The 25,593-nt window shown below is 41.3% G+C and overlaps 1 protein-coding gene across 1 annotated transcript; it reads left to right on the top strand.

The window, feature by feature from the left end:
* The first annotated feature begins 1,730 nt into the window (after window positions 1-1,730).
* Window positions 1,731-24,394, top strand: dera (deoxyribose-phosphate aldolase (putative)). The gene is made up of 9 exons (XM_079581285.1): window positions 1,731-1,862; window positions 8,234-8,331; window positions 9,254-9,401; window positions 11,403-11,498; window positions 14,551-14,685; window positions 14,825-14,953; window positions 20,405-20,517; window positions 22,377-22,526; window positions 24,311-24,394. The coding sequence occupies exons 1-9, from the start codon at window positions 1,832-1,834 to the stop codon at window positions 24,365-24,367; spliced, it is 957 nt and encodes a 318-aa protein (XP_079437411.1). The 5' UTR covers window positions 1,731-1,831; the 3' UTR covers window positions 24,368-24,394.
* The last annotated feature ends 1,199 nt before the right edge of the window (window positions 24,395-25,593 follow it).

Here is a 25,593-nt window from a genome sequence, read left to right as displayed (position 1 = left end):
ATGAATGAGTGAAGGAATAAAAAATAAATAAAAAGCTCTTCCGAGGACTGCACTTTTTTGCACTGAGACGTCTGATGTGTTTAACCTCTTAACTCCCGCCTGAACCGAGAGGATCTTTTTCCTCACGTCATCAGATTTTTTTCCCATCATTTTTTGTTGGGTATTCAACTCATTTTTGTAACTTTATTTGTCATTTTTTGTCAAATTTTTGTCACTTTTTTGTCAATTTTTCATCCATTTTTTGTCATTTTTTTGTTACATTTTGGTCATTTTTTTGTCATATTTTTATCATTTTTCTGTCACATTTTGTAACATTTTTTGTCATTTTTTGTGACATTTTTGCCTCTTTTTCATCAATTTTTCGTCACTTTTTTGTCACATTTTTGTCATTCTTTTGTCACATTTTTTTGTCATTTTTTTGTCAATTTTTCATCAATTTTTTGTCATTTTTTCTCAGTTTTGTTGCTATTTTCACAGGTTTTTTCCAGAAGCTTTTAGACTGGGCTAAAGCCAAACTGGAGAAAAAGGTGCTCGGTTCAGGTGGGAGTTAAGGGGTTAAATAAAGGCTTTACATATGTCACTTTGCAAACCGTGAGTTTATATCATATATTAGCTTCACATTTTAAGTTGTATTGCACAAGTTAATAAACTTTATCATGATATTCTAACTTTCACCTGTCCTGTACAGGTGATGCAGAATGACCGATCTGGGACTTCCAGATACAGACGGACAGAATGGTAATGTTGGCTTTAACCATCATAGTATCGGCAGAAAATCTTAAATGGTGACCCATTTTAGCTGAAAGAATAAGAAAGCTAGACACACACAATTAATTATACGGGTTAAGGCAGCAATACCATGTACTATGTATAATTTTAATGGCTGTATGTTCTTTTGTTCTGAAGTTACAAACTTGATCATTTTCAGATCTGACTTGCCAATTCACTTTTAGAGGACTTTAAGAGCCAGAGAGCTCCAACTTTAAATGGCCCATTTTACCCATTTTACCTGACATCACCCTATTATTATTATTATTATTATTTTATTTATTTATTTATTTATTTATTTTGTTATTTTTTGTTATTTTTTTTATTATTATTTTTTTTATTTTAATTTAATTTATTTTATTATTATTTTTAATTTATTTTTGATTTATTTGTATTTATTTTTATTTGATTTAATTTTATTTAATTTTATTTTAATTTTATTTTTTTTATTTTTTTATTTTGTTATTTTTTTATTTTTTTATTTTTTTATTTTTTTATTTTAATTTATTTTATTTTATTTTGATTTATTCTATTTTAATTTTAATTTATTTTATTTTATTGTATTTTATTTTATTTTATTTTATTTATGTATTTATTTATTTTTCATTTAATTTTAATTTTAATTTTAATTTTAATTTTAATTTTAATTTTAATTTTATTTTATTTTATTTTATTTTATTTTATTTTATTTTATTTTATTTTATTTTATTTTATTTTATTTTATTTTATTTTATTTTTTATTGAGGACATATTTACATGACATCAGAGAACAAATACCGTATCTGTTAAAATGCTTACAGTTATGGAGTCTACACACTCGTCATGATTCATTCACTCCATACTCGGTGGTGGGAAACTACTACTACTAAGTTTGGGGATGTGCCATGGCTCAACCACTGGAGGGCAGCAGTGCGCGCCTCACCCGACCCCTCTCACCGCGTCTGCCGGAAATTAGAGGAAGGGGAGGAGAGTGGGGAATGTGCGGAGGTCAGGGGCAGCGCCAGCACCACCGGACTTTGGACCTGCTTTAGTTTAGTTTGTCCCGCTGCAGACCCGGTCCACGATGTGCGCGCGGAACCCGGGAACCAGCCTCGGTACGTGTTATAACGTGGCACCACGCGCTCTGCACCCGAACTCACGTGCGCCTCATGCACGAGAGCGATCACATGCTTGTTATTATACTGTAACTGACAGATAACCCTCAGACTCGATTCTGATGTGTGTCAGATGCCCTCCCATCGGAGGAACACAGGGGTCGTGGATCTTGTCATAAAATGGGAAATGATCAAGGAAATCATTTGTTACTTTTCGTTTCATAGGTTTAACCTCTTAACTCCCGCCTGAACCGAGAGGAGCTTTTTCCTCACGTCATCACATTTGTTATTGGGTATTCAAATCATTTTTGTAACTTTTTGTCACATTTTCCACAATTTTTTATCACATTTTTGTCAATTTTTTGTCATTTTTTGTCACATTTTTGTCACATTTTGTCACATTTTAGTCATTTTTTTGTTGAGTTTTTTGTCACATTTTTGTTGAATTTTTGTCACTTTGTGGTTGAGTTTTTTGTCACATTTTTGTCATTTTTTGTCACATTTGTGTAAATTTTTAGTCCATTTTTTATCACATTTTTGTCATTTTTTGTCACATTTGTGTCCATTTTTTGTCCATTTTTTGTCATGTTTTTATCACATTTTTGTCATTTTTTTGTCACATTTTTGTCATTTTTTGTCACATTTTGTCACATTTTTGTCATTTTTTTGTCACATTTTTGTCATTTTTTGTCACATTTTGTCACATTTTTGTCATTTTTTGTTGAGTTTTTTGTCACATTTTTGTAGAATTTTTGTATTTTTTTGTCACATTTGTATCACATTTTTGTCATTTTTTGTCTCATTTTTGTCATTTTTTTGTATTTTTTTGTCACATTTTGTCACATTTTTGTCATTTTTTGTCTCATTTTTGTATTTTTTTATCACATTTTTGTCAATTTTTTGTCACATTTTGTCACATTTTTGTCATTTTTTGTCACATTTTTGTCATTTTTTTGTATTTTTTTGTCACATTTGTATCACATTTTAATCCATTTTTTTATCACATTTTTGTCATTTTTTGGTCAATTTTTTATCACATTTTTGTCATTTTTTTGTATTTTTTTGTCACATTTGTATCACATTTTCGTCCATTTTTTTATCACATTTTTGTCATTTTTTTGTCAATTTTTTATAACATTTTTGTCATTTTTTTGTATTTTTTTGTCACATTTGTATCACATTTTAGTCCATTTTTTAATCACATTTTTGTCATTTTTTTGTATTTTTTTTTGTCACATTTGTATCACATTTTAATCCATTTTTTTATCACATTTTTGTCATTTTTTGGTCAATTTTTTATCACATTTTTGTCATTTTTTTGTCACATTTTGTCACATGTTTGTCATTTTTTGGGTCTCATTTTTGTCATTTTCTTGTCACATTTTTGCCACTTTTTCATCAATTTTTCGTCACTTTTTTGTCAAATTTCCATCATTGTTTTCGTCTCAGTTTTGTTGCTATTTTCTCACCTTTTTTCCAGAAGCTTTTGGACTGGGGTAAAGCCAAACTGGAGAAAATGTGCTCGGTTCAGGTGGGAGTTAAGGGGTTTAAGTTGTGTTCGTGACTGACCTAATGGGAGTCTCTTGAGCGTCACATGACGGACCCCTCCCACAAACACTCTGAAGTCACACAGAATAGCTTCCAAATAAGTAAAACTTTCCCTCTTCTGGCGAGAAATGATGGAAAATGTGGATATTTTAAAACAAATTGGACTCAACAGAAACATTTTTTGCAGAAATGTGGGTAAAGCTGACAGAAACTTTTCAGTAAAACCTGCAGCTGAATGGGTTTTGGACAATTCTTTTTGTATTTTGACCCATCTGTGTTATGAAGCCGGGCAATATCGATGCAGATTTATATTTAATAAATCTGCATCGATATCAACCCCATGAACTGCTACCTTAACGTGGTGGGGTTGTTTGAGTGCCCGAATGATCCGAGGAGCTATGTTGTCTGGGGCTTTATGCCCCTGGTAGGGTCTCCCATGGCAAACAGGTCCGAGGTGACGGGTCAGACGAAGAGCAGTTCAAAAGACCCATATGGACGTACAATATTCAAGGACCGTGACGTCGCCCGGCATGGCGCAGCCGGGGCCCCACCCTGGAGCCAGACCTGGGGTTGGGGCCCGAACGCGAGCGTCTGGTGGCCGGGTCTCTGCCCACGGGGCCCGGCCGGGCCCAGCCCGAAGGGACGACGTGGGCCCGCCCTCCTGTGGACCCACCACCCGCAGAGGGATCCGTAGGGGTCGGGTGCGGAGAGGACTGGGTGGCAGTCAGAGGCAGGTGCCTCGACGACCTGGTCCGCATGCGCAGCTTCTGGCGTTCGGGACATGGAACGTCACCTCACTGGGGGGGAAGGAGCCTGAGCTTGTGCGGGAGGTTGAGAGATACCGACTAGATATAGTCGGGCTCACCTCCACGCACAGCTTGGGTTCCGGATCCCAACTCCTGGAGAGAGGCTGGACTCTCCATTTTTCTGGAGTTGCCCGCGGGGAGAGGCGGCGGGCTGGGGTGGGTTTGCTCATATCCCCCCAGCTCAGCCGTCACGTGTTGGAGTTCACCCCGGTGGACGAGAGGGTCGCGTCCCTACGCCTTCGGGTCGGGGACAGGTCTCTCACCGTTGTTTCGGCCTACGGGCCCAACATCGGTGCAGAGTACCCGGCCTTCTTGGAGTCCCTGGGAGGGGTACTAGATGGTGCTCCGACTGGGGACTCCATTGTTCTGCTGGGGGACTTCAACGCCCACGTGGGTAACGACAGTGAGACCTGGGAGGGGGTGATTGGGAAGAACGGCCTCCCCGATCTGAACCCGAGTGGTGTTCTGTTATTGGACTTCTGTGCTAGTCACAGTTTGTCCATAACGAACACCATGTTCGAGCACAAGGGTGTCCATAAGTGCACGTGGCACCAGGACACCCTAGGCAGGAGGTCGATGATCGACTTTGTAGTTGTGTCGTCTGACCTCCGGCCGCGTGTCTCGGACACTCGGGTGAAGAGAGGGGCTGAGCTGTCAACTGATCACCACCTGGTGGTGAGCTGGATCCGCTGGCAGGGGAGGAAGCCGGTCAGACCTGGCAGGCCCAAGCGTGTTGTGAGGGTCTGCTGGGAACGTCTGGTGGATCCCTCTGTCAGTGGGGTCTTCAACTCCCACCTCCGGAAGAGCTTCACCCAGATTCCGGGGGAGGCGGGGGACATGGAGTCAGAGTGGACTCTGTTCTCCTCCTCCATTGTCGATGCGGCTGCTCGTAGTTGTGGCCGTAAGGCCTCTGGTGCCTGTCGCGGCGGCAATCCCCGAACCCGGTGGTGGCGCCCGGAAGTAAGGGATGCCGTCAAGCTGAAGAAGGAGTCCTACCTGGCCTTGTTGGCTTGTGGGACTCCTGGGGCAGCTGAGAGGTACCGGCAGGCCAAGCGTGCTGCAGCTCGTGCGGTCGCGGAGGCTAAAACTCGGGTCTGGGAGGAGTTCGGGGAGGCCATGGAGGAAGACTATCGGTCGGCCTCGAAGAGATTCTGGCAAACCATCCGGCGCCTCAGGAGGGGGAAGCAGTGCTTCACCAACACTGTTTACAGTGCGGGTGGGGGGCTGCTGACCTCGACTGGGGATGTCGTCGGGCGGTGGAAGGAGTACTTCGAGGACCTCCTCAATCCCGTCGTCACGTCTTCCAATGAGGAAACAGAGGCTGAGGACTCGGAGGTGGGCTCGCCCATCACCGGGGCTGAAGTCACCAGGGTGGTGAGAAAGCTCCTTGGTGGCAAGGCTCCGGGGGTGGATGAGATTCGCCCTGAGTACCTTAAGTCTCTGGATGTTGTAGGACTGTCTTGGCTGACACGTCTCTGCAACATCGCGTGGCGGTCGGGGACAGTGCCCCTGGATTGGCAGACCGGGGTGGTGGTCCCTCTCTTTAAAAAGGGGGATCGGAGGGTGTGTTCCAATTACAGAGGAATCACCCTCCTTAGCCTCCCCGGTAAGGTCTATTCCGGGGTGCTGGAGAGGAGGATCCGTCCGATAGTTGAACCTCGGATCCAGGAGGAACAATGCGGTTTTCGTCCTGGCCGTGGCACACTGGACCAGCTCTACACCCTTCATCGGGTACTCGAGGGTTCGTGGGAGTTCGCCCAACCAGTCCACATGTGTTTTGTGGATCTGGAGAAAGCGTTCGACCGCGTCCCTCGTGGTGCCCTGTGGGGGGTGCTCCGGGAGTATGGGGTCCGGGGCCCTCTGCTAAGGGCTGTCCGTTCCCTGTATGACCGCAGCAGGAGCTTGGTTCGCATTGCCGGCAGTAAGTCAGACCTGTTCCCGGTGCGTGTTGGTCTCCGCCAGGGCTGCCCTTTGTCACCGGTTCTGTTCATTACTTTTATGGACAGAATTTCTAGGCGCAGCCGGGGGCCGGAGGGTGTCCGGTTTGGGAGCCTCAGAGTCTCATCTCTGCTGTTTGCGGACGATGTTGTTCTGATGGCTTCAACGAACCAGGACCTTCAGCACGCACTGGGGCGGTTTGCAGCCGAGTGTGTAGCGGCCGGGATGAGGATCAGCACCTCCAAATCCGAGGCCATGGTTCTCCACCGGAAAAAGGTGGCTTCCCCTCTTCAGGTCGGTGGGGAGTCCTTGCCTCAAGTGGAGGAGTTCAAGTATCTCGGGGTCTTGTTCACGAGTGGGGGACGGATGGAGCGTGAGATCGATAGACGGATCGGTGCGGCGTCAGCAGTGATGCGGTCGCTGTATCGGTCTGTCGTGGTGAAGAGGGAGCTGAGTCGGGGCAAAGCTCTCGATTTACCGATCGATCTACGTTCCCACCCTCACCTATGGTCATGAGATTTGGGTCATGACCGAAAGGACAAGATCGCGAATACAAGCGGCCGAAATGAGTTTCCTTCGCAGGGTGGCTGGGCGCACCCTCCGAGATCGGGTGAGGAGCTCAGTTACCCGGGAGGAGCTCGGAGTAGAGTCGCTGCTCCTTCACGTCGAAAGGAGCCAGCTGAGGTGGCTCGGGCATCTGTTTCGGATGCCTCCTGGTCGCCTCCCGCGGGAGGTGTTCCAGGCATGTCCTAGTGGGACAAGGCCTCGTGGAAGGCCCAGGACACGGTGGTGGGACTATGTCTCCGAGCTGGCCTGGTGTCGCCTCGGGGTCCCCCCAGAACAGCTGGAGGAGGTGTGTGTGGATCGGGAAGTTTGGGCATCTCTGCTGAGACTGCTGCCCCCGCGACCCGGCCCCGGATAAAGCGGAAGAAAATGGATGGATGGATGGATTTATATTTAATGTCTGTTGGAATTTAACCTCTTACCACCCGCCCAAACCAAATGCATTCTGTCCTCTTAGGTTATTATATAGGGCTGTGTAACACCTCATTTGAAAGCTAAGACCCACAAAACTGATCTTTTTCCTCGCATTGTTGCTGTGTTGAGTCACCTTTTTTATGTTTTATTTTGTGGGTTTTTTTTTTTTGGAGTTTTTGTCATTTTATTGTTGAGTTTTTGTCACATTTTTGTTGAATTTTGTCACTTTTTGTTGAATTTTTGTCATATTTTTGTCACATTTTTGTTGAATTTTTTCACATTTTTGTTGAAGTTTTGTCACATTTTTGTCACTTTTTGTTGAATTTTTTCACATTTTTGTTGAATTTTTGTTGAATTTTTGTCAAATTTTTGTCACATTTTTGTTGAAGTTTTGTCACATTTTTGTCACTTTTTGTTGAATTTTTGTCATATTTTTATTGAATTTTTGTCACATTTTTGTTGAATTTTTGTTAAATTTTTGTCACATTTTTGTTGAATTTTTGTCACATTTTTGTTAAATTTTTGTCATATTTTTGTTGAAGTTTTGTCACATTTTTGTTGAATTTTTGTCACATTTTTGTTGAATTTTTGTCACTTTTTTGTTAAATTTTTGTCATATTTTTGTTGAAGTTTTGTCACATTTTTGTCACTTTTTGTTGAATTTTTGTCATATTTTTATTGAATTTTTGTCACATTTTTGTTGAATTTTTGTTGAATTTTTGTTGAATTTTTGTCACATTTTTGTTAAATTTTTGTTGAATTTTTGTCACATTTTTGTTGAGTTTTTGTCACATTTTTGTTGAATTTTTGTCACTTTTTGTTGCGTTTACATCCTTGTTTTCTTCTCATTTTTCGTGGCTATTTTGGCGCTTTTTTCCCCAAGAATCTGTTTTGATAAGGGTAAAGCCAAACTGGACAAAATGGGATCCGTTCAGGTGGAAGTTAACACGTTAATATTCTGATAACCTTACTTTTAGCACAATTCATTAAATCTGAATAATGGATATAGTACCAGGGTCATCCGAACAAAAAAATACACGAATAGTAAAAAGTACTATTTCTACTACTACTTGTGGTCCTGAGTGCTTTGCTGTGTTTCAGACCTGGAGTGGGTGTCAAAGTCCAGGGTGAACACTCAGGCTGTTCTGAAGAGAGCTCAGCAGATCCAGAGTACCCGGCTGCCCAAGAAACAATGGCAGGTACTAATACTACTAATCCTACTACTACTATTAATCCTACTACTACTACTTCTACTACTACTTAATAGGACGATGTTGCGAGTATTATGACATGTTAAGGTAAGAATGACAAGGCTTGCAGGTGGTTTTCCTCTCTGTGTCCCTGTATCAGAGTGTTTATCCTCTCTGTGTCCCCGTATCAGAGTGTTTATCCTCTCTGTGTCCCTGTATCAGAGTGTTTATCCTCTCTGTGTCCCTGTATCAGAGTGTTTATCCTCTCTGTGTCCCTGTATCAGAGTGTTTATCCTCTCTGTGTCCCTGTATCAGAGTGTTTATCCTCTCTGTGTCCCTGTATCAGAGTGTTTATCCTCCCTATGTCCCTGTATCAGAGTGGTTATCCTCCCTGTGTCCCTGTATCAGAGTGGTTATCCTCTCTGTGTCCCTGTATCAGAGTGTTTATCCTCCCTGTGTCCCTGTATCAGAGTGTTTATCCTCTCTGTGTCCCTGTAGCAGAGTGTTTATCCTCTCTGTGTCCCTGTATCAGAGCGTTTATCCTCCCTGTGTCCCTGTATCAGAGTGTTTATCCTCCCTGTGTCCCTGTATCAGAGTGTTTATCCTCCCTGTGTCCCTGTATCAGAGTGTTTATCCTCTCTGTGTCCCTGTATCAGAGTGTTTATCCTCTCTGTATCCCCGTATCAGAGTGTTTATCCTCTCTGTGTCCCCGTATCAGAGTGTTTATCCTCTCTGTGTCCCTGTATCAGAGTGTTTATCCTCTCTGTGTCCCCGTATCAGAGTGGTTATCCTCTCTGTGTCCCCGTATCAGAGTGGTTATCCTCCCTGTGTCCCTGTATCAGAGTGTTTATCCTCTCTGTGTCCCTGTATCAGAGTGTTTATCCTCCCTGTGTCCCTGTATCAGAGTGTTTATCCTCTCTGTGTCCCGTAGGCTGCGTGGCTGCTCAGGGCGGTCTCCTGTATCGACTTGACGACTCTCTCCGGGGACGACACTCCGTCCAACGTCCAGCGGCTTTGCCTCAAGGCGCTGCAGCCGATCAGAGCGGACCTGCTGCGGGACATGGACATGCAGCACGCAGGTACCACACACATGCACCACTTAGGTACCACACACATGCAGCACGCAGGTACCACACACATGCACCACGCAGGTACCACACACGAGCAGGATCACGTGGCCATATTGTGTCTGTCCATTCAATTTATGATGAAAAAACATACTGCAAGTTCTGTCAGGAAGTGTTCAGTCGCAGATATGTGCTGCCAGAGATGGACAAAATTGACTGTGTTTTTGATGACTTAATATTAATGAATAGAGAGAGGTTTTAAGTGCAGGGGTGTCGGACTGGGGGGGCCCTCAAAAATGCTGCAGAAAGTGTTCTGTATTGTACTTTCTATAGTTTCCTCATAATTGATACTATAAGAATTGAACACGACCAGGCTATAATACAATGGTTGCTACACAGAATTTTGCACAAACAATAATGATTGATAATATCTCAGTGCCCTGACACCCCTTTAAAAATGTGCCAAATGGTTCAGCCCACACACCGGCGTTCAAACACAGAGCGATGAGGAAAGACAGATATTAGTCTGGCCTCGCTCTAATGTGCTTTTCTTTAACACTAGCCTGTTCTAGCGGACCTGAGAGGAAACTTTCTGTCATAAATGACACTTAAACATGAGGTGAGGCGAGTCCTGCCTCTGCCTGCGCTGAGACGAGGATGGTGCAGGTGCAGAGACTCCTCGTTTTAGACTTTAAAGTTTCTGTTTCCTCATATTTATTATAATTGACTCATCAGGCCAATACAGTGACAAAAGCCACAGGTCGCGCACGCTAATTTCGCCGAATTAATGATGCTAATTAGCTGCGCGCGTTTGGATTCAAGCATTATAAATGCGCAGCTTTGGAGACGAGTCAACCTGGTTCTAGTGAAAGGTGGAGCTCGAGCCATTTAGTCGATTCCAGCGTAACTTTTTACAACAACAATTTACTGACAATACACTTAAAGGCTTCAACTATGGTGAGACTAAATCAGACTGAAGCCCTTGAGTTTTGTGTTCAGGCCTGTGGCCACAGAGACATCATAGTATCATCATTTTTTGTAAAATAGCATTTTAAAGCCTATTTCAAAGTCACAAATGTGTTATTCTCAGCACAAATATCCCATGTCCTGGTGCAGCCCTCCTGTTTAATGTGATGCTAATAATCATTATGCTCTATCTAAAACTAGCCATTTCAATTGGCCCAATGAAAGTAGAATATTCCACCTTAATCTAAATATCTATGTCACTACAGGATTAAAGGTTATTACATTTCTGTAACTGAAGCCAAATCAGATGCAATTTCAAGTCAAACATTGTCTTGAAACAAACAAACAAACAAACAAACAAACCATGAACTAAGTACCCATTGGATTGGATATGTGTTTGTATATGAAGCACTTTTTTGGCCAAGTTAAGGTATATATAAAGGTGTATATATACTATATAATAAAGTTATAATAGAATATAAATGAACTGTACTGTCAAACCACGAAACCATTGTTATGTGGTCAAAGAATCTAGAATATGAAATGTGAATTTCTTAAGTAGGAGGTGGGGGGGGGGGGGTTGTACCCAGGGCCCAGAATTTGGTGCTACGCCCCTGAGTGTATGGTTTCATTTTCTTTACATGTTGTATTACTGATTGAACTAGATAAGGAAAAACCCCTTTGGAAAAAAGTTATGAACTGGAAAGTTTGGTGTCACTTCACCTTATCCCGGAGGTTCTCTCTTATCTGTTTGGGCATCATATTTTAGCGGCAAACATTTTTGGAGAAAAAAAGACAACGGAAGTCCTGATCTATGGCAAAAAGAGCCAAATGTGAGCGGGTGTGATATAAGGTGAATAGAGCTCAATAGTCCCGCCCACTTCTGGTTCTCTGGTGAAGAAAAGCCCTTCACAATAGGTCAGATCAAAGCACTCTCCAGGAGGCGAGTGCTCATCAGCTTTAGCAGTTACAGTGCAGCGAGTCAGCCTGCAGATGGCGCCACAGCCCACTGTTTTGACCTCCTCTCTCCTCTCTCCTCTCTCGCAGGTATAACCACTGCAGCCGTGTGCGTTTACCCCTCCAGAGTCTCTGATGCCGTCAAAACTCTGAAAGCTGCGAACTCCAGTCTTCCAGTGGCTTCAGGTCAGAAAGTACTGCAACTACGACTGCTCATAGTACTGCTCTCAATGGGTACCTTTCAAGTTTTCAGTTTTACAGTCCTGTGGCACACTTTAACAAAGGCGTCTCAGACATGCAAGGTATTTTGCATTAAACACGTTAGAACTACATTTCCCATGAGGCACCGCGCGGTATCGCCAATGCTGTTGCGGACGCGAGAATGTCAACATCAGACGGGGAAGGAGATGCTTCTGCAGACGACTTATCAACTTTTTTCAACAGAGAAACAGACTAAAGCAGCGACTGAGAGAGAGGAGCTTCTGAACCAGGTGGAGACGTCAGAACACGAGGGAGAAACTTCAGCTGTTCAGCTAAACATGAGCTGGAAAAGTTACAGCGAAAAAGCACCTTTACCATATTTACCTTTAGGACTTTGCAAAGCGAACACATGGTATTAGTGTTTAAAACAACAGTAAAGTGAGGAGCCTTTTCTCTCAGAGCCACATTATCAGGTCAATGAATTTAATCTTTATTAAGGACACAAGTGCGAACACATGATCCATAGAGATCCATAAAATCGAGAATATGGAAATATATTCAAATACTGCAAATAATTACAGCAAAACATAAGCCCCATCAGTTCTAACTGTCGGTCACAAACAGGCCTGAGGTCAAAGACGCCACATTATTTCCATGAGGTGAATCTGAGCTGATCTCAGACACTCCAGAGTCAGGAAAAGTGTCCGAGTCGACACATTCATCGATGTATTTATTATATGACATATATATATATGTATGTATATTATATGATATATATATATTTATTATGTTTTTGTTATTTTTGTCTACCTTTTGTATCTGAAGAAAGGGGCAGTTAGCATAAGCGTTGTCTTCATCGTGCTCCTTTTCAATCATTTATATAAAAAAAATTAAAAAAATCCTGTATAGTTGTTGAAATGTGAAAACATGTAACTAACATGACTGAAATAAAAAAATAAAAATAAAAAAATATGACCGGGTCATTGAAAATGAACACAGAACAAAACAAGTTTGAAGCTGATGCTTTTTGCTAGTGCTCATTATCATCCCTGTTTTTTCTACACTGAATTAAAATGACATTTGTTGTACATTTTGCATTTCTTTAAAAGGACCTGACTCCTGAAAGATCACTGATGCCCTGAACCAAAATGGGATTCATTACAAAAAAACTAATTGTCTAAGTCTGTAATTTCAAATTTAGAAGCTCAGCAAATGTGATTGGAAACCTCTAGAAGCTTAAACATGTGCAGATAGGTAATGTACAGTCTATTTTAAGTTATATTATAGCAAACAATAAAAAGTTGCTAAATCATAATTGACTTAATACAAAAGGCTTCGTCTGTTCCAGCCCCCGACCAACACTGGGTTTGCATTTTTGGCCCCCAGTCCAAATGAGTTTGAGAGCCCTGCTTTAACGGTGCTGTAATGAACGATACCTTCCCTAGTATCTAAAGGTGTGTTAGCGCCACTGGAACCTTTTGCAGTTCTTGGTGCTCCCTTTTCTAGAGAACTGAGGCACTATGTAATTCAAGCACACTTTGAATCACTGCATTTGGTTATGACCTTATATTGACTTAAATCACACAGCCCAGATGCTAATTTAAAGGCTGTTATACTCTTTAATCTTTAATATGGAGCTCCTTTTTGGTTTGAGCATCATGAACAGAAGCAGTAAACCCTGATGCCTTGTTTTTATCTTAACTCCCAAAGCTGCTTTTTGCACTTTTGCTCCATTTCTTTTGACATTGACTGAATTATTTAGTTGATCAGCTCAGTCTTTGAATGTTTTTAAATCTCTTTTGAAGACCCATCTGTTTGCACTGGCCTTCAACACAAGCTGACCTGATTTTCTTTGGTGGTTATTATCATTGCTTTTGTTTGTTATGTAATGTATTTTAACTTTGTTGAAACCTTGTATTGCCTGTGTACAGCACTTTGGGCAGCGATAGTTGTTGTAAATGTGCTTTATAAATAAATTTGACCTTGACCTTGAGTTGATGCCACTTCATTTCAGGCGTGTGCTTTCGTTGAGGAGACCTCACCTGTCAACTTTCCAATACTTGTTGACCTAAGTTAACTTGTATAACACTTGTGCTGTTTTTTGTATTCCTTTTTTTACTAGTCTATAGTCTATAAGCGTTTTGAGTTTTCATCATCTTAACCTCTTAACTCCCGCCTGAACCGAGAGGATCTTTTTCCTCACGTCATCACATTTGTTTTCCATCATTTTTTTGTTGGGTGTTCAACTCATTTTTGTAACTTTTTTGTCATTTTTTGTCACATTTTTGTCATTTTTTAAAATCATTTTTTAATCAAATTTTGGTCATTTTTTTGTCCAATTTTCATCACATTTTTGTCACATTTTTGTCAAATTTTTTCGTCAATTTGTATTATTTTTTCGTCAATTTTTATTATTTTTCGTCAATTTTTATTTATTTTTTTGGTCAATTTTTATCACATTTTTGTCATTTTTTTGTCATTGTTTGTCACATTTTTGTCATTTTTTCCATCATTTTTTTGTTGGGTGTTCAACTCATTTTTGTAACTTTTTTGTCATTTTTTATCACATTTTTGTCATTTTTTAATCAGATTTTGGTCATTTTTTTGTCCAATTTTCATCATATTTTTGTCACATTTTTTGTCACATTTTTTCGTCAATTTTTATTTATTTTTTTGGTCAATTTTTATCACATTTTTGTAATATTTTGTCACATTTTTGTCATTTTTTCGTCAATTTTTCATCAATTTTTTGTCATTTTTTGTGACATTTTTGTGACATTTTTGCCACTTTTTCATCAATTCTTCATCACTTTTTTGTCCCATTTCCATCATTGTTTTCCTCTCAGGATTTTCCCACCTTTTTCCCAGAAGCTTTTGGACTGTCGCAAAGCCAAACCGAAGAAAATGTGCTCGGTTCAGGTGGGACTCAAGGGGTTAAACTATCACAAAAAGACATGACTAAACTAAAATGGCTGCCAAAAACAACCCTGTCCGTGGTCATGCAGTAATACTGTGTACGTGGGTGTAATTCTTGCAGTGGCGACTGGGTTCCCCGCGGGTCAAACGCCGCTGCAGACCCGGCTGGAGGAGGTGCGGGTGGCTGTGGCCGACGGGGCGACCGAGATCGACATCGTGATCAACCGAACTCTGGCCCTCACCGGACAGTGGCAGGGTAACTTCGATGCTCCATTCATAAATCCCTTCGTTGTGGATTGTAGTTCTTGTACCATATCGTAAATGTGAATTTGTTCCTAGCAACAACATGATCTGGTAGATAAACTTCCCAGCTCTAGTGACCCTCTCCTCCTCAGAGCTGTACGAGGAGCTGGTTCAGTTCAGGACGGCCTGCGGAGACGCCCACATGAAGTCCATCCTCGCCATCGGGGAACTGGGCACCTTCACCAACGTCTACAAGGCCAGCCTGGTTTCCATGATGGCAGGTCAGACCCTCCAACGCGCAGCTGCTAAGATAATACACTCTAGTTATTAATAAATACTCTAGAACACTCTGCACTAGGGCTGAGCTATGTAGATACAGCCATTCTCAAAGTCCAGCTCTTAAGTTAATACTCTGTCACAAATGGCAATGTATGTGCTAAATACTTTTTTTTATTTGGTACATTTTGAACAAGTGCATGTCATTTTTCTTTTTAAATATATATCATCTTGATGTTTTATGGACAGGCATTGGAGGCCTTGTAGTACTTTTGACAGCTATGCAGCACATTTAACCTACTTATCACTTCTTTACATCCTTAAATGATCTGTATCCTGCTATTTTAGCCATTCCAAAGTTAAGTATAGGCATTCATGTGATATATTGTACCTCTACCACTATGGAGCTCTCATTTTTGTGATAAATATAAGTATTTTCTGGAGGTATTTTTCAAACCCGGAAGACACAACGCTTCGATTCAGTTAACTCCGCCCCCTCTCTCCGCACATACAACTTTACCGAAGTAGAAAATACACAGGAAAAAGGAAAGTTACTTCACGATGCAGTTATAAGGAGTTGACATTTGCAACACAGCTTCATAAATGGCTAACACACAAGCTAATATGCTAACACACAAGCAAACGCTCGTTTTGACTCACCACCGCTCACTGTTTAACTCGCCTTGGTTATAAAAGTGAATCCACTTTGATTCTGGTGAAGGTTCACCAAACATCCATCAGAGACAGTCACAGAAAAACACTGTTTTGGTGACATTTGCTGAATCACGGAAAGAAATTCCAACTTCTGGCGAGTAAAGTTAGGTCTGTCCTCTTGTGACATTGCCATTAGGTAAGAAAAAAGAATAGGTGTCCAGAGTAGGTTAGAAAGAGCTCCATCTTCACAGCTTGCATTCCAAACATTACATCTGTTCAGACGCTCAGGGGGTGTGTTTGTTTTGGCTGCAGGGGCAGCTCTGACTTCAGGAAGTTCCTCGGGCACTTCCTTTTTCTTTTTTTTCCCTTTATTTCTTTCTTATAACAGAAATAATGAAAAAGCTGTTTCACAAATTAAAATCAGGCCGTAATCATAGAATTAAGACATTATATTTCAGACGTCGAGCACTTCCGTTCCGCTCTGACGACACAACTGTGCAACTCAGTGGTTTTCCAGCAGAGGGCGGAGCAGCTGCTCAGAGCAGGATTCAGGAGGATTGCTGAGAACTGCGTGAATGAAGCTAAATAAGGAAATAGATTCATTTATTTTGTGGCGCTTGGATTATTTTCCCTTCATATTTCACGTGCCATGGCTCATGCTTTTGCCTGACATAAAAACAAACAGTGTTGCTCAGTTTGCTTGCGCAGGTGTGAGGGCTGGCCAGCAGGGGGCAGGTGTGACACAGAGACCTCTCCTTAATCGAGGCAAACTTGAAAACAATTGTACTTTTATGACTGTCCAGAAAACAGAAAATAGTCAGCATAGTTTTTTTTATTAATGAATATATAAATAAAATAAAGACTTTTTTTTTTTAAAGGCAACAAATCATAGTTTGAATAATAATAATAATTTCTGCGAATCCGTTGCAGATGTTTGTGTGTTTGCGTTCCTGTGAGACTTCGAGGTGTCCAGCTCTTTGCTGCCCCCGCGCTCCCGATAACCACTGTGCCACAACCGGGACAATCTTCATTAACATTAGCTCCTTTTGTCTGAGCCTAATCTCCTCCACAGCGAATTCAATGATAATTTGCTCCGTATTAATCTGTCCGTTTGATCCCGCGCCTCATGTATTACCCATTATCTGTGTTCGGCTCATTAAGGCGACACTAACGGACGACGCGGGACATCGGGGACGTCGACGCCGCCGTGTCGGGACGATTTGCAGGCCATTCGTTAAAGGCGTCATCGCCGACTATTTTCGTCCCGCGCTGAAATTGATCAAAGGAAACGTAAAAATGGAGTTTGTAATGAAAATGAATTCGGCGTCTCGAGCTGGAATCGCCGTCTGTCTTTGTCCGGCCCCCGACGCCCCCTCGGTAATGGACCGTCCGAGGAAAGGGGAAGAAATTAGAACCGTCGTAAGAGGAAGAGATAATTACGAGCGTGTTTTAACCGGAGTTTAGTAAAAGAGCAGAGGACGAGTAACATTATGAATATTCTTAAAGGGATATTTCAGGTTTTTTGACGTAGGGCCTCATTTCCTCGTTATCCAGAGTGTTGCTGATTTCTGGAGATGTATTTTTTGTAATTCAAGCGGTTCTTATGTTTGAAGAGTTACGAGGCGCTAGGCTAATGCAAGGCTAGCGCATGTCTATGGTATCAGCTAGCCTGCATTAAAAACAGTCTGACAAATAACACCAGACTAACCATATAAATGTCTGTGTCCATAGAATAATTTGAACTATTTTGCATTTAAAATTAGGGCTGTGCAATTAATCCACACTTAATTCCACTAAACGATTATAAAATTAGCATAATCGGAAAAAAAGATTATTTTTTTTTCACTTTTTTTTTTTTACATTTTTAAATCTTATATTTTTTTGTAAAGCAGACTTGCATATTTCATGGCGCTGGGATTATTTCCCTTTAAACAAACGGCGCTGTGTGATGATGTCATCAGGCCGCGCCGCTCAGTTTGCTTGCGCAGGTGTGAGGGCCGGCCAGCAGGGGGCAGGTGTGAAACAGAGACCTCTCCTTAATCGAGGCAAACTTGAAATCATTTGTACTTTTATGGCTGTTCAGAAAACAGAAAATATTCAGCATAGTTTTTTTTATTAATAAATATATAAATAAAATAAAGACCTTTTTTTTGATAGGGAACAAATAATCGTGATTTCAATTATGACAAAAATAATTATTATTTTTTCAATAATCAAGCAGCCCTACTTAAAAGACCTTATATTTGAGCAGCATCAGCTTCGTGGTTGTATAAGCTACGCAGCGGCGGAGTGATCTGCTAGAAAATAGTCCCTCAAAATGCGATCATTCATGTGATGCAGGTCAGTTATATTCCAAAAATTATTCTATGGACTCAGACATTTATATGGTTAGTCTGGTGTTATAAGTGATTTGCCTCAGGTGCTCTGTGGAGCGGGTCACACTGTTTTTTATGCAGGCTAGCTGATACCATAGACATGCACTAGCCTAGCGCCACATAACCCTTCAAGGTAACACTTTACATTACGGGCCGCTAAGTCCTTGGTACTTACAGTGGAAATTCTAGATACTTATGGTGGTACTTAAAGGAGACTATAGTGAGAATTACCAGGTATGTACTTTTAGAAACTGTGGTAACTCTTAGTAATGAAGGTTGTACATCTTGTTTTCTCTAATGCTGTTTTATGTTGTTTCATAGTCACACAATCCTAGAAATTACTTCTGTTTGTAGAAGTACCTCATTTACTAACCATGAATTGCTGCTGTAGTATCCTCGAATTACCAGTAAGTACCATAGTAAATAGAAGTACAACCTTCTTACTAAGAGTTACCCCTGTATCTCTTAGTAATGAGAGATACAGGGGTAACTCTGTGACTCCCTAACCCCAATCATTTTTAGTGCCACAATAAAGTACCACTGTCATAATAAAATAACATGAAAATTCTGATATTTCCAAAGAATCCGCCTCCAAACAACTGTGAACAAAGTGATTAAGATAAGATACAAGAAAACAGGATTGAAATACACTGCAGGTCACTTAACAGCATTGATTTTTCTTTTTTCGAGTGAGGATAATGATCAAGTGTACAGCTCTGCAGTGTTTAATGGTACATTGTGTTAGCTCATCGTGTTAAAGGCTAATTGATGATTAGAAAACCCTCGTAGAATTCTGTTCTGAACATTCTGAGGACTGTTGCTGATGAGAGAAACTGACCTTATGCTCTCAAATGGACAAAAAAAAGGGAACTTTCTTCTACACTACAAAAATTAAATATCAAGCATTGGCTTAAATGACTTGAATTGAGGAAATGTATCTTGTTTTGAGCGGTTTTCACTCATTTAGACACTTTTCCTGATGGGACCAAGTTTGCTTTGCTTGTTTGAGGACATTTCAGACCAGTTCTAAGGTAAATCTCGAAATAAGAAAGTAAAATTGCCAATGAGATAAGACCAATTGTCTTACCCCATTGGCAAAGAAAATGACCTGAAAGGTAATTTGGTGGTTCCAGAGGCGAGGGCCGCAACACTGGAAAGACGCCTCACCATGAGTCTTTTTGTTTGTGACTTTAGGAATAACTAGGAGAGCCCTGCCGGAGGAGCGAAGGGGCCGTGAAGGTTTGGTAAAAGCAGTTCTGAAAGATAAGAAGGACCAAGACCATTAAGACATTTAAAAACCATTGAATTGCCATTGATTGCTGCTGAGTTTTGTAAAAGTTGTAAACCTGAGATCCTCTTTTTGGGAAGACCAGAAAGCAGGGCATTACAGTAGTGGATACGACTGGTGATGAAAGCATGCATGAGCGTCTCCATGTTGGCCCGAGAGAGAATGGGGCGACTCTGGCTATGTTCTTTAGATGGTAAAAACCTGTCTTTGTGATATTCTTAATGTGTGGAATAAACACCAGAGTCAAAGATCACGACCAGGTTCTTCACCTGTGAGGAAGGATTCATAGACAGTGACTGTAGTTTGGGTAAAAGTCTCTCTCCGATGATTAACATTTCAGTTTTGTCCTGGTTAAGAGAAAGTTTTCTGCCATCCAGGATTTGATATATAAAATGCAGTTAAAAAGTGCATCCATTGGCCTGGTGTCATCAGGAGACATGGAGATGTATAACTGTGTATCATCAGCAGAACTGTGAAATTGACTCCATGTCTCCTGATGACATCACCAAGAGGGAGCATATACAGATTAAAAAGCACTGGGCCTAAAATTGAACCCTGGGGCACACCACATGTGATTCCATGCACCTTAGAGGAGCAGGCATCCACACTCACCATGAACGTCCTGTCTGTGAGGTAGGAAGTAAACCATTGGTAAAATGGTAAATGGTCTCAACTTATAAAGCGCTTTTCCACCTACATTAGGCACTCAAAGCGCTTTACAGCAAGGATCACTCACCCATTCATACTCTCATTCATACACCAATACACCAACCATTCTGTGTCCATATATTCTGTGTTGCAGAATATTTGGAATCCACTGATTTTTGTCTTGTGTTCGGAAAAATCAGGCAAAAGTAACGGCCGTGTGTATCAGCATTGGCCAATAATAATCCTCAAAGATCGACATCGGCCTTAGAAAGACCCATATCGATCGACCTCTTGACTAAGTTGCAGTACTTCAAAATAATGTTTTTCACCTACTGTGTCATTAAACTACTCCCAAGACATGCTGCTCCAACAAGAACATCACTGAAGTATTTGTACTTGATTAAATGCCCCTGAATACAGCCCGTCCCTGGTCAGACTGTGCAGAGGGAGCGGAGGATGGTTAAACACGTCGTCTTTATTTTTCTCTGCAGGCTCAGACTTCATCAAGACGTCGACGGGGAAGGAGGCGGTGAACGCTACCATCCCTGTGGCCGTGGTCATGTCCCGCGCCATCAGAGACTACTACGCCAGGACCGGATACAAGGTACTCAACCGGGACAGGAGTACTCAGTCCCTGCAGGATTTCACAAAACTTTCCCGCAACTATTCCTGAAAATGTGCATTTCCCACCTTCACATATTTTCCTTTCATTTCATTTATTTATTCATTTGAGCAGAAAAAGTATGTCAACATTTTACAGAAAGAAAAAATACAAAACAAGACTTTGAACTTCTTCCTACTCCTTTTGAGCACAAAGAACTTATAGTAAACCTACCCCTTATCTTTCATTCAAGTAATCATCACATAAACTTTCCGCTAGACTCATGCAGGAAACCGATGCATGAGTCTGTGCTTACATGTTGATATAAATCATTTATGATCGTACAAAATGTCAAAGAATTTCATCATTTACAGTCTACCAAAAAATAGAAATAAAGGATTTATCATTTACAGTCGTAAATAAATAAATACACCATATGGTACATAAGAGTTATGCCAAGGCACATCTCTCTTTCGTTCTGATCACACAAAAATATATATAATATCGCTCAGCCCTGCTATACCAACTATACCCAAATGTACAAGCTCCGTATAGATACAGACGGCATCTCTGGAATCGCCCATATATGGTCATTTTTGAAAACAGTTATGGGGGAAAACAATTTTGAAAAAAATCTAAACTTTGTCTAATTATTCCAAAACGACAGTAACAAATGCTGAAGTATGAATATAGTTTCTACTAAATAAAGAAACAAAGACATGGGGAGGAGCAAAGTGGTTCAACAGCCCATAAATACATGAATAACGGAGAATGCTAACTTCATGCTACATGCTAGCATTGGGCTAATGCTAACGGTTAGCTAGCGCTTGCTACAACTGCCGTTTTTTCACTTCTACTGAACAATCTGTGAGAAAATATCCATATGGGCCCGATTTACATTTGACTTTATTTGTGTGTGATAAATAAGTTGATATTCCACCAGAAAATGGCAAAAAAGAGGGAAAAATTGTGTTTCTCTAAAGATTCTATTTTCCCCCTCGGCGAAGCCACGCCCCCTTCTATGACGAGATACTGTCTGTATCTATAACCATGTAGAAATAGAAACTATCTGTCCATAGTCATTCACTTAAGATTGACAGGGAAAAGGAAAGAAAAAAGACATGTATACATCCTTGAAGTATACATACGTATATGTAATCCATGAACATACTGGTAATGTAAACTTGAACTAACAAGCTGACCTCACTTTGAGTTCACACAAAATGATTTCCAAACGCACAAAACTTACTGTAGTCAATGCAAAATAATGCTTTAGGGTCTTAACTTTCTTTATGTTTTGATATTCATATCCAGGCAACCACACACAAAAACGCAAGTGTGTGCCTGTCTAAGAATGTACTAGTAATTATGATACTTCGCTAGCATACTTTATGGAGACATGTTTGGTATCCACATGTAATGCAATAGGCGACGGAGATTTTTACAGATTTTTTCACTTATAAATAGCCAGTTCAAAACTAAACAAGATCCAAAATCCCTCTAAAAAAATCTTTGTAATTAATCAAATTAATTTAAAAAATGAAGCCATCGATTTAAACCTGGGTCTATCAGGTTCTCAACTCTGCCCGATCCCGTCAGATCTCGGAGCTTACCACTCAGCTTACCACCACTGAGTATGGAGTGAATGAATAATGACGGCAGTGTAGTGGAGGCTTGTAAAGCGCAATACAAGTGTAAGCCAATATTATCAATTATTGACATTTTGTTACTGAAAATGCAGATCATGTCCCATTTCTTATGAAAACATATAATGGCCTTTGTTTTTCCTCATACAGGGAAAGTTTCAATATCTGTATACTTGTTATATACTGCAGCGTCTCGCCTTAATCTCTTATTTCCAGATCGGGTTCAAACCCGCGGGCGGGATCCGCACGGCGCAGGAGTCCCTGGTTTGGCTGGTGCTGGTGAAGGAGGAGCTCGGCAGTGAGTGGCTCAGTCCAGAGCTGTTCAGGATCGGAGCCAGCAGCCTGTTGGCCGACATCGAGAGACAGGTACCACCCCAACACAGACGGGTACCACCCGAACACAGACGGGTACCAACAGAACACAGACTGGTACCACCCCAACACAGACGGGTACCACCAGAATACAGACTGGTATCAACAGAATACAGACTGGTACCAACAGAATTCAGACTGGTACCACCCCAACACAGACGGGTACCACCAGAATACAGACTGGTACCAACAGAACACAGACTGGTACCACCCGAACACAGACTGGTACCACCCGAACACAGACAACCCGAATATGGACGACACCACCCGAACACTGCAGTGATACTGAAGTATATTTTGAGTATATAAACCATAGAAATATATACATGGAAGAGGCATGTTGTCCCAGCTCCTATCTCTTTACATAGGGGTGCTCAGTGGCGCATGACTCCAGTTTCGTCCGCCATAACGGCCCAAAGTACCCGTATGACGCGTCATCTGTATCTATGCTCCCCACGGCCCAAGTGGGTGAAAGCAGCGTGAGCGCGCACGGCTGCCGACGAAGCCTCAGAGCCGAGCGGACGCCATTACGCAAAAAGTAAAATCTCTTAATATCATCGTTCTTTAAATACAAAATGTTTTTTTAAGGCCATTTCAGGCGAATAAGCTACCATGCTACGATGACTTTGGGGGTTAGTTTGTCAGTGCGGGGCTTAAAAAGCTAGTTTAGTCCGCTCTTTGAACAACCGGGCGCTTAGCGGCCCTTCGGACGTACGTAGCCGCGCTCATGAACTTCCGCTCGGTCACTTTTCTGGGAAGTTTCGTAAGTGCTGGAAGTCTTGATATTGTGATAGAATTGATAAAAATCGAGTTATTACTTCACTGTATTTGCTAGTATAACATCACAACTAGAATTGTTTGGCTGAAATACAAAGAATGAGCACTGCAAAAGTGTTTTATATTACATTTTCATTGGTAAAATGTAAGATATTGTTTTTTATATAGCATTTATCTGTACTGTACTGTACTGGATCCAGGACAGATGCGGAAATCATGCATTTTTTTTGTGTTTCATTCTACTTACACAAATAATGGTGTAAGTACATAAGTACATTAAATGCTGGTAGTATTTTTTTAATTAATAAAACAGTTACAGGTTATTAGTGCCATTATTTAATTTTCAGAAATGAGTTTAATAACATGTAGACTAGTTGTTTCTTATTAACCATAATCCAATGCTATAAACACATGCTATATTCATCATACATTTCGTATTTAGTTTTTGGCTAAAGACTTAGAGAAACATAAACTTACTTGAGATGTTTGTTATTTCGCGTTTATCCTTGTTTTTAGTCCAGTCCGTTCATTTGTTTTGCTCAGACTTCAGCCGCTAAATCACACGAGGGAGAATCTGCTCGTTCATGAGTCGTCACGCACACGCTCGTGCACGTCTACGGCCCTGGTGACGTCACGTCATTAGAACACTTTTAAAAATGTATTTTTGATGCTTTACAATTTTTTTTCGAAGAAAAAAAGTCCATGTCCTAAAAATAGTAATTTTTAAGAAATATATTTGCCATAGTCTGAAACTCCAGATGCCTGTGGACCATTTTACAGGCTGCTCCTTTTACATGAGTGTCTATGACAAAAAGGGCTTTTTGGGCTGCTGGCTGCAATATCACGGCCTGCCACTAGCACAACTGGAGACGGGTGTAAAGGGGCGGACCCCCCCACTGATATAAACATGTAAAAACACCATATTTCAATCAAATGAACGTCAGGCCCTGTTGAAAAGGGACTTGGCTGAATCAAACCTTCTTCTTTGCCTGTGTTTGCAGATCTATCATCATGTGACGGGACAGTACGCCGCCTTCCACGAGCTGCCTCTGGCCTAAACCTGCGGACCAGCGCCTGAAACATCGAAGAAACTTCACAGATCATTCCATGTTTTTGATTTATCACGTCGAGATTTTCAGACTGAAGAGAGAAATAAATTAGTTTAAAACGATATGTGTGTGTGGGCTCTCAATCGTCCAGGACTGCTGCTTGTGATGAATTCTGAGTGCTGTTGAGAATATCCATGATCTCCGTACAACACCAAAAATCTCCTCACAAACAAATAGGCAAGGCAACTTGAGTTCTCAGCATGGGAAAGGCCAGCCGCTACCTGATTGGCCAGTTGCCGACACTGGCAGCCAATGAGCTTCGACCATTACGCCACCTCACCAAAAACAACGCTAGCTAAAACAAATCCAAACTGACTGTAATAATAATCCTAGCCCTAAGGATAGTGTTTCAAACTAAGCCTAACCTCACCTTAGTCCTAACCTTAAAGGGGCTGGATGCAAGTTCGCCATTTCACCCTCACTACTGCCACCTCAGGCCATATGTGTTACTGCACCTTCTATGTTAAGCTCGTGCATGATGGCACTTCGGACCAGAATTAATGGGATGATTAATTTTCAGGTTAAGCCCAGTTAAGGGAAAAACTACTGAAAAAGGATGTCCCACTTTATAAACAGACCATCATTTTCATGCAATATGGGAAAGAAAAAGGGTCTCTCTGCCGATGAAAAGCGTGAAATAGTTGAATGGCTTGGACTAGGTATGAAAACCTTCGATATTTCACAAAAGATGAAGCGTAATCATCGTACTGTTAAGAGATTTGTGGTTGATTCAGAGCGCACACAGGTTTGTGCAGATAAAGGCACCATGAGGACGGTTTCTGCCAGACAAATGCATTAGATTAAGAGAACAGCTGCTTCAAAGCAGCAAACAGGTATCTGAAGCTGCTGGAGTCTCCCGAACATCAAGGTGTAGGACCCTCCAGAGACTGCAGTTGTGCATAAAACTTCTATACATCTTTCCATCCATCCATCCATCTACCCATCCATCCATCTACCCATCCATCCATCTACCCATCCATCCATCTACCCATCCATCCATCTATCTACCCATCCATCCATCTACCCATCCATCCATCCATCTACCCATCCATCCATCTATCTACCCATCCATCCATCATCCATCCATCTATCTACCCATCCATCCATCTACCCATCCATCCATCCATCTACCCATCCATCCATCTACCCATCCATCCATCTACCCATCCATCCAT

Source organism: Gobius niger (genome assembly GCF_951799975.1).
Source record: "Gobius niger genome assembly, chromosome: 22".
NCBI lineage: Eukaryota > Metazoa > Chordata > Actinopteri > Gobiiformes > Gobiidae > Gobius > Gobius niger.
This window is presented reverse-complemented; position numbering and strand designations above follow the sequence as displayed.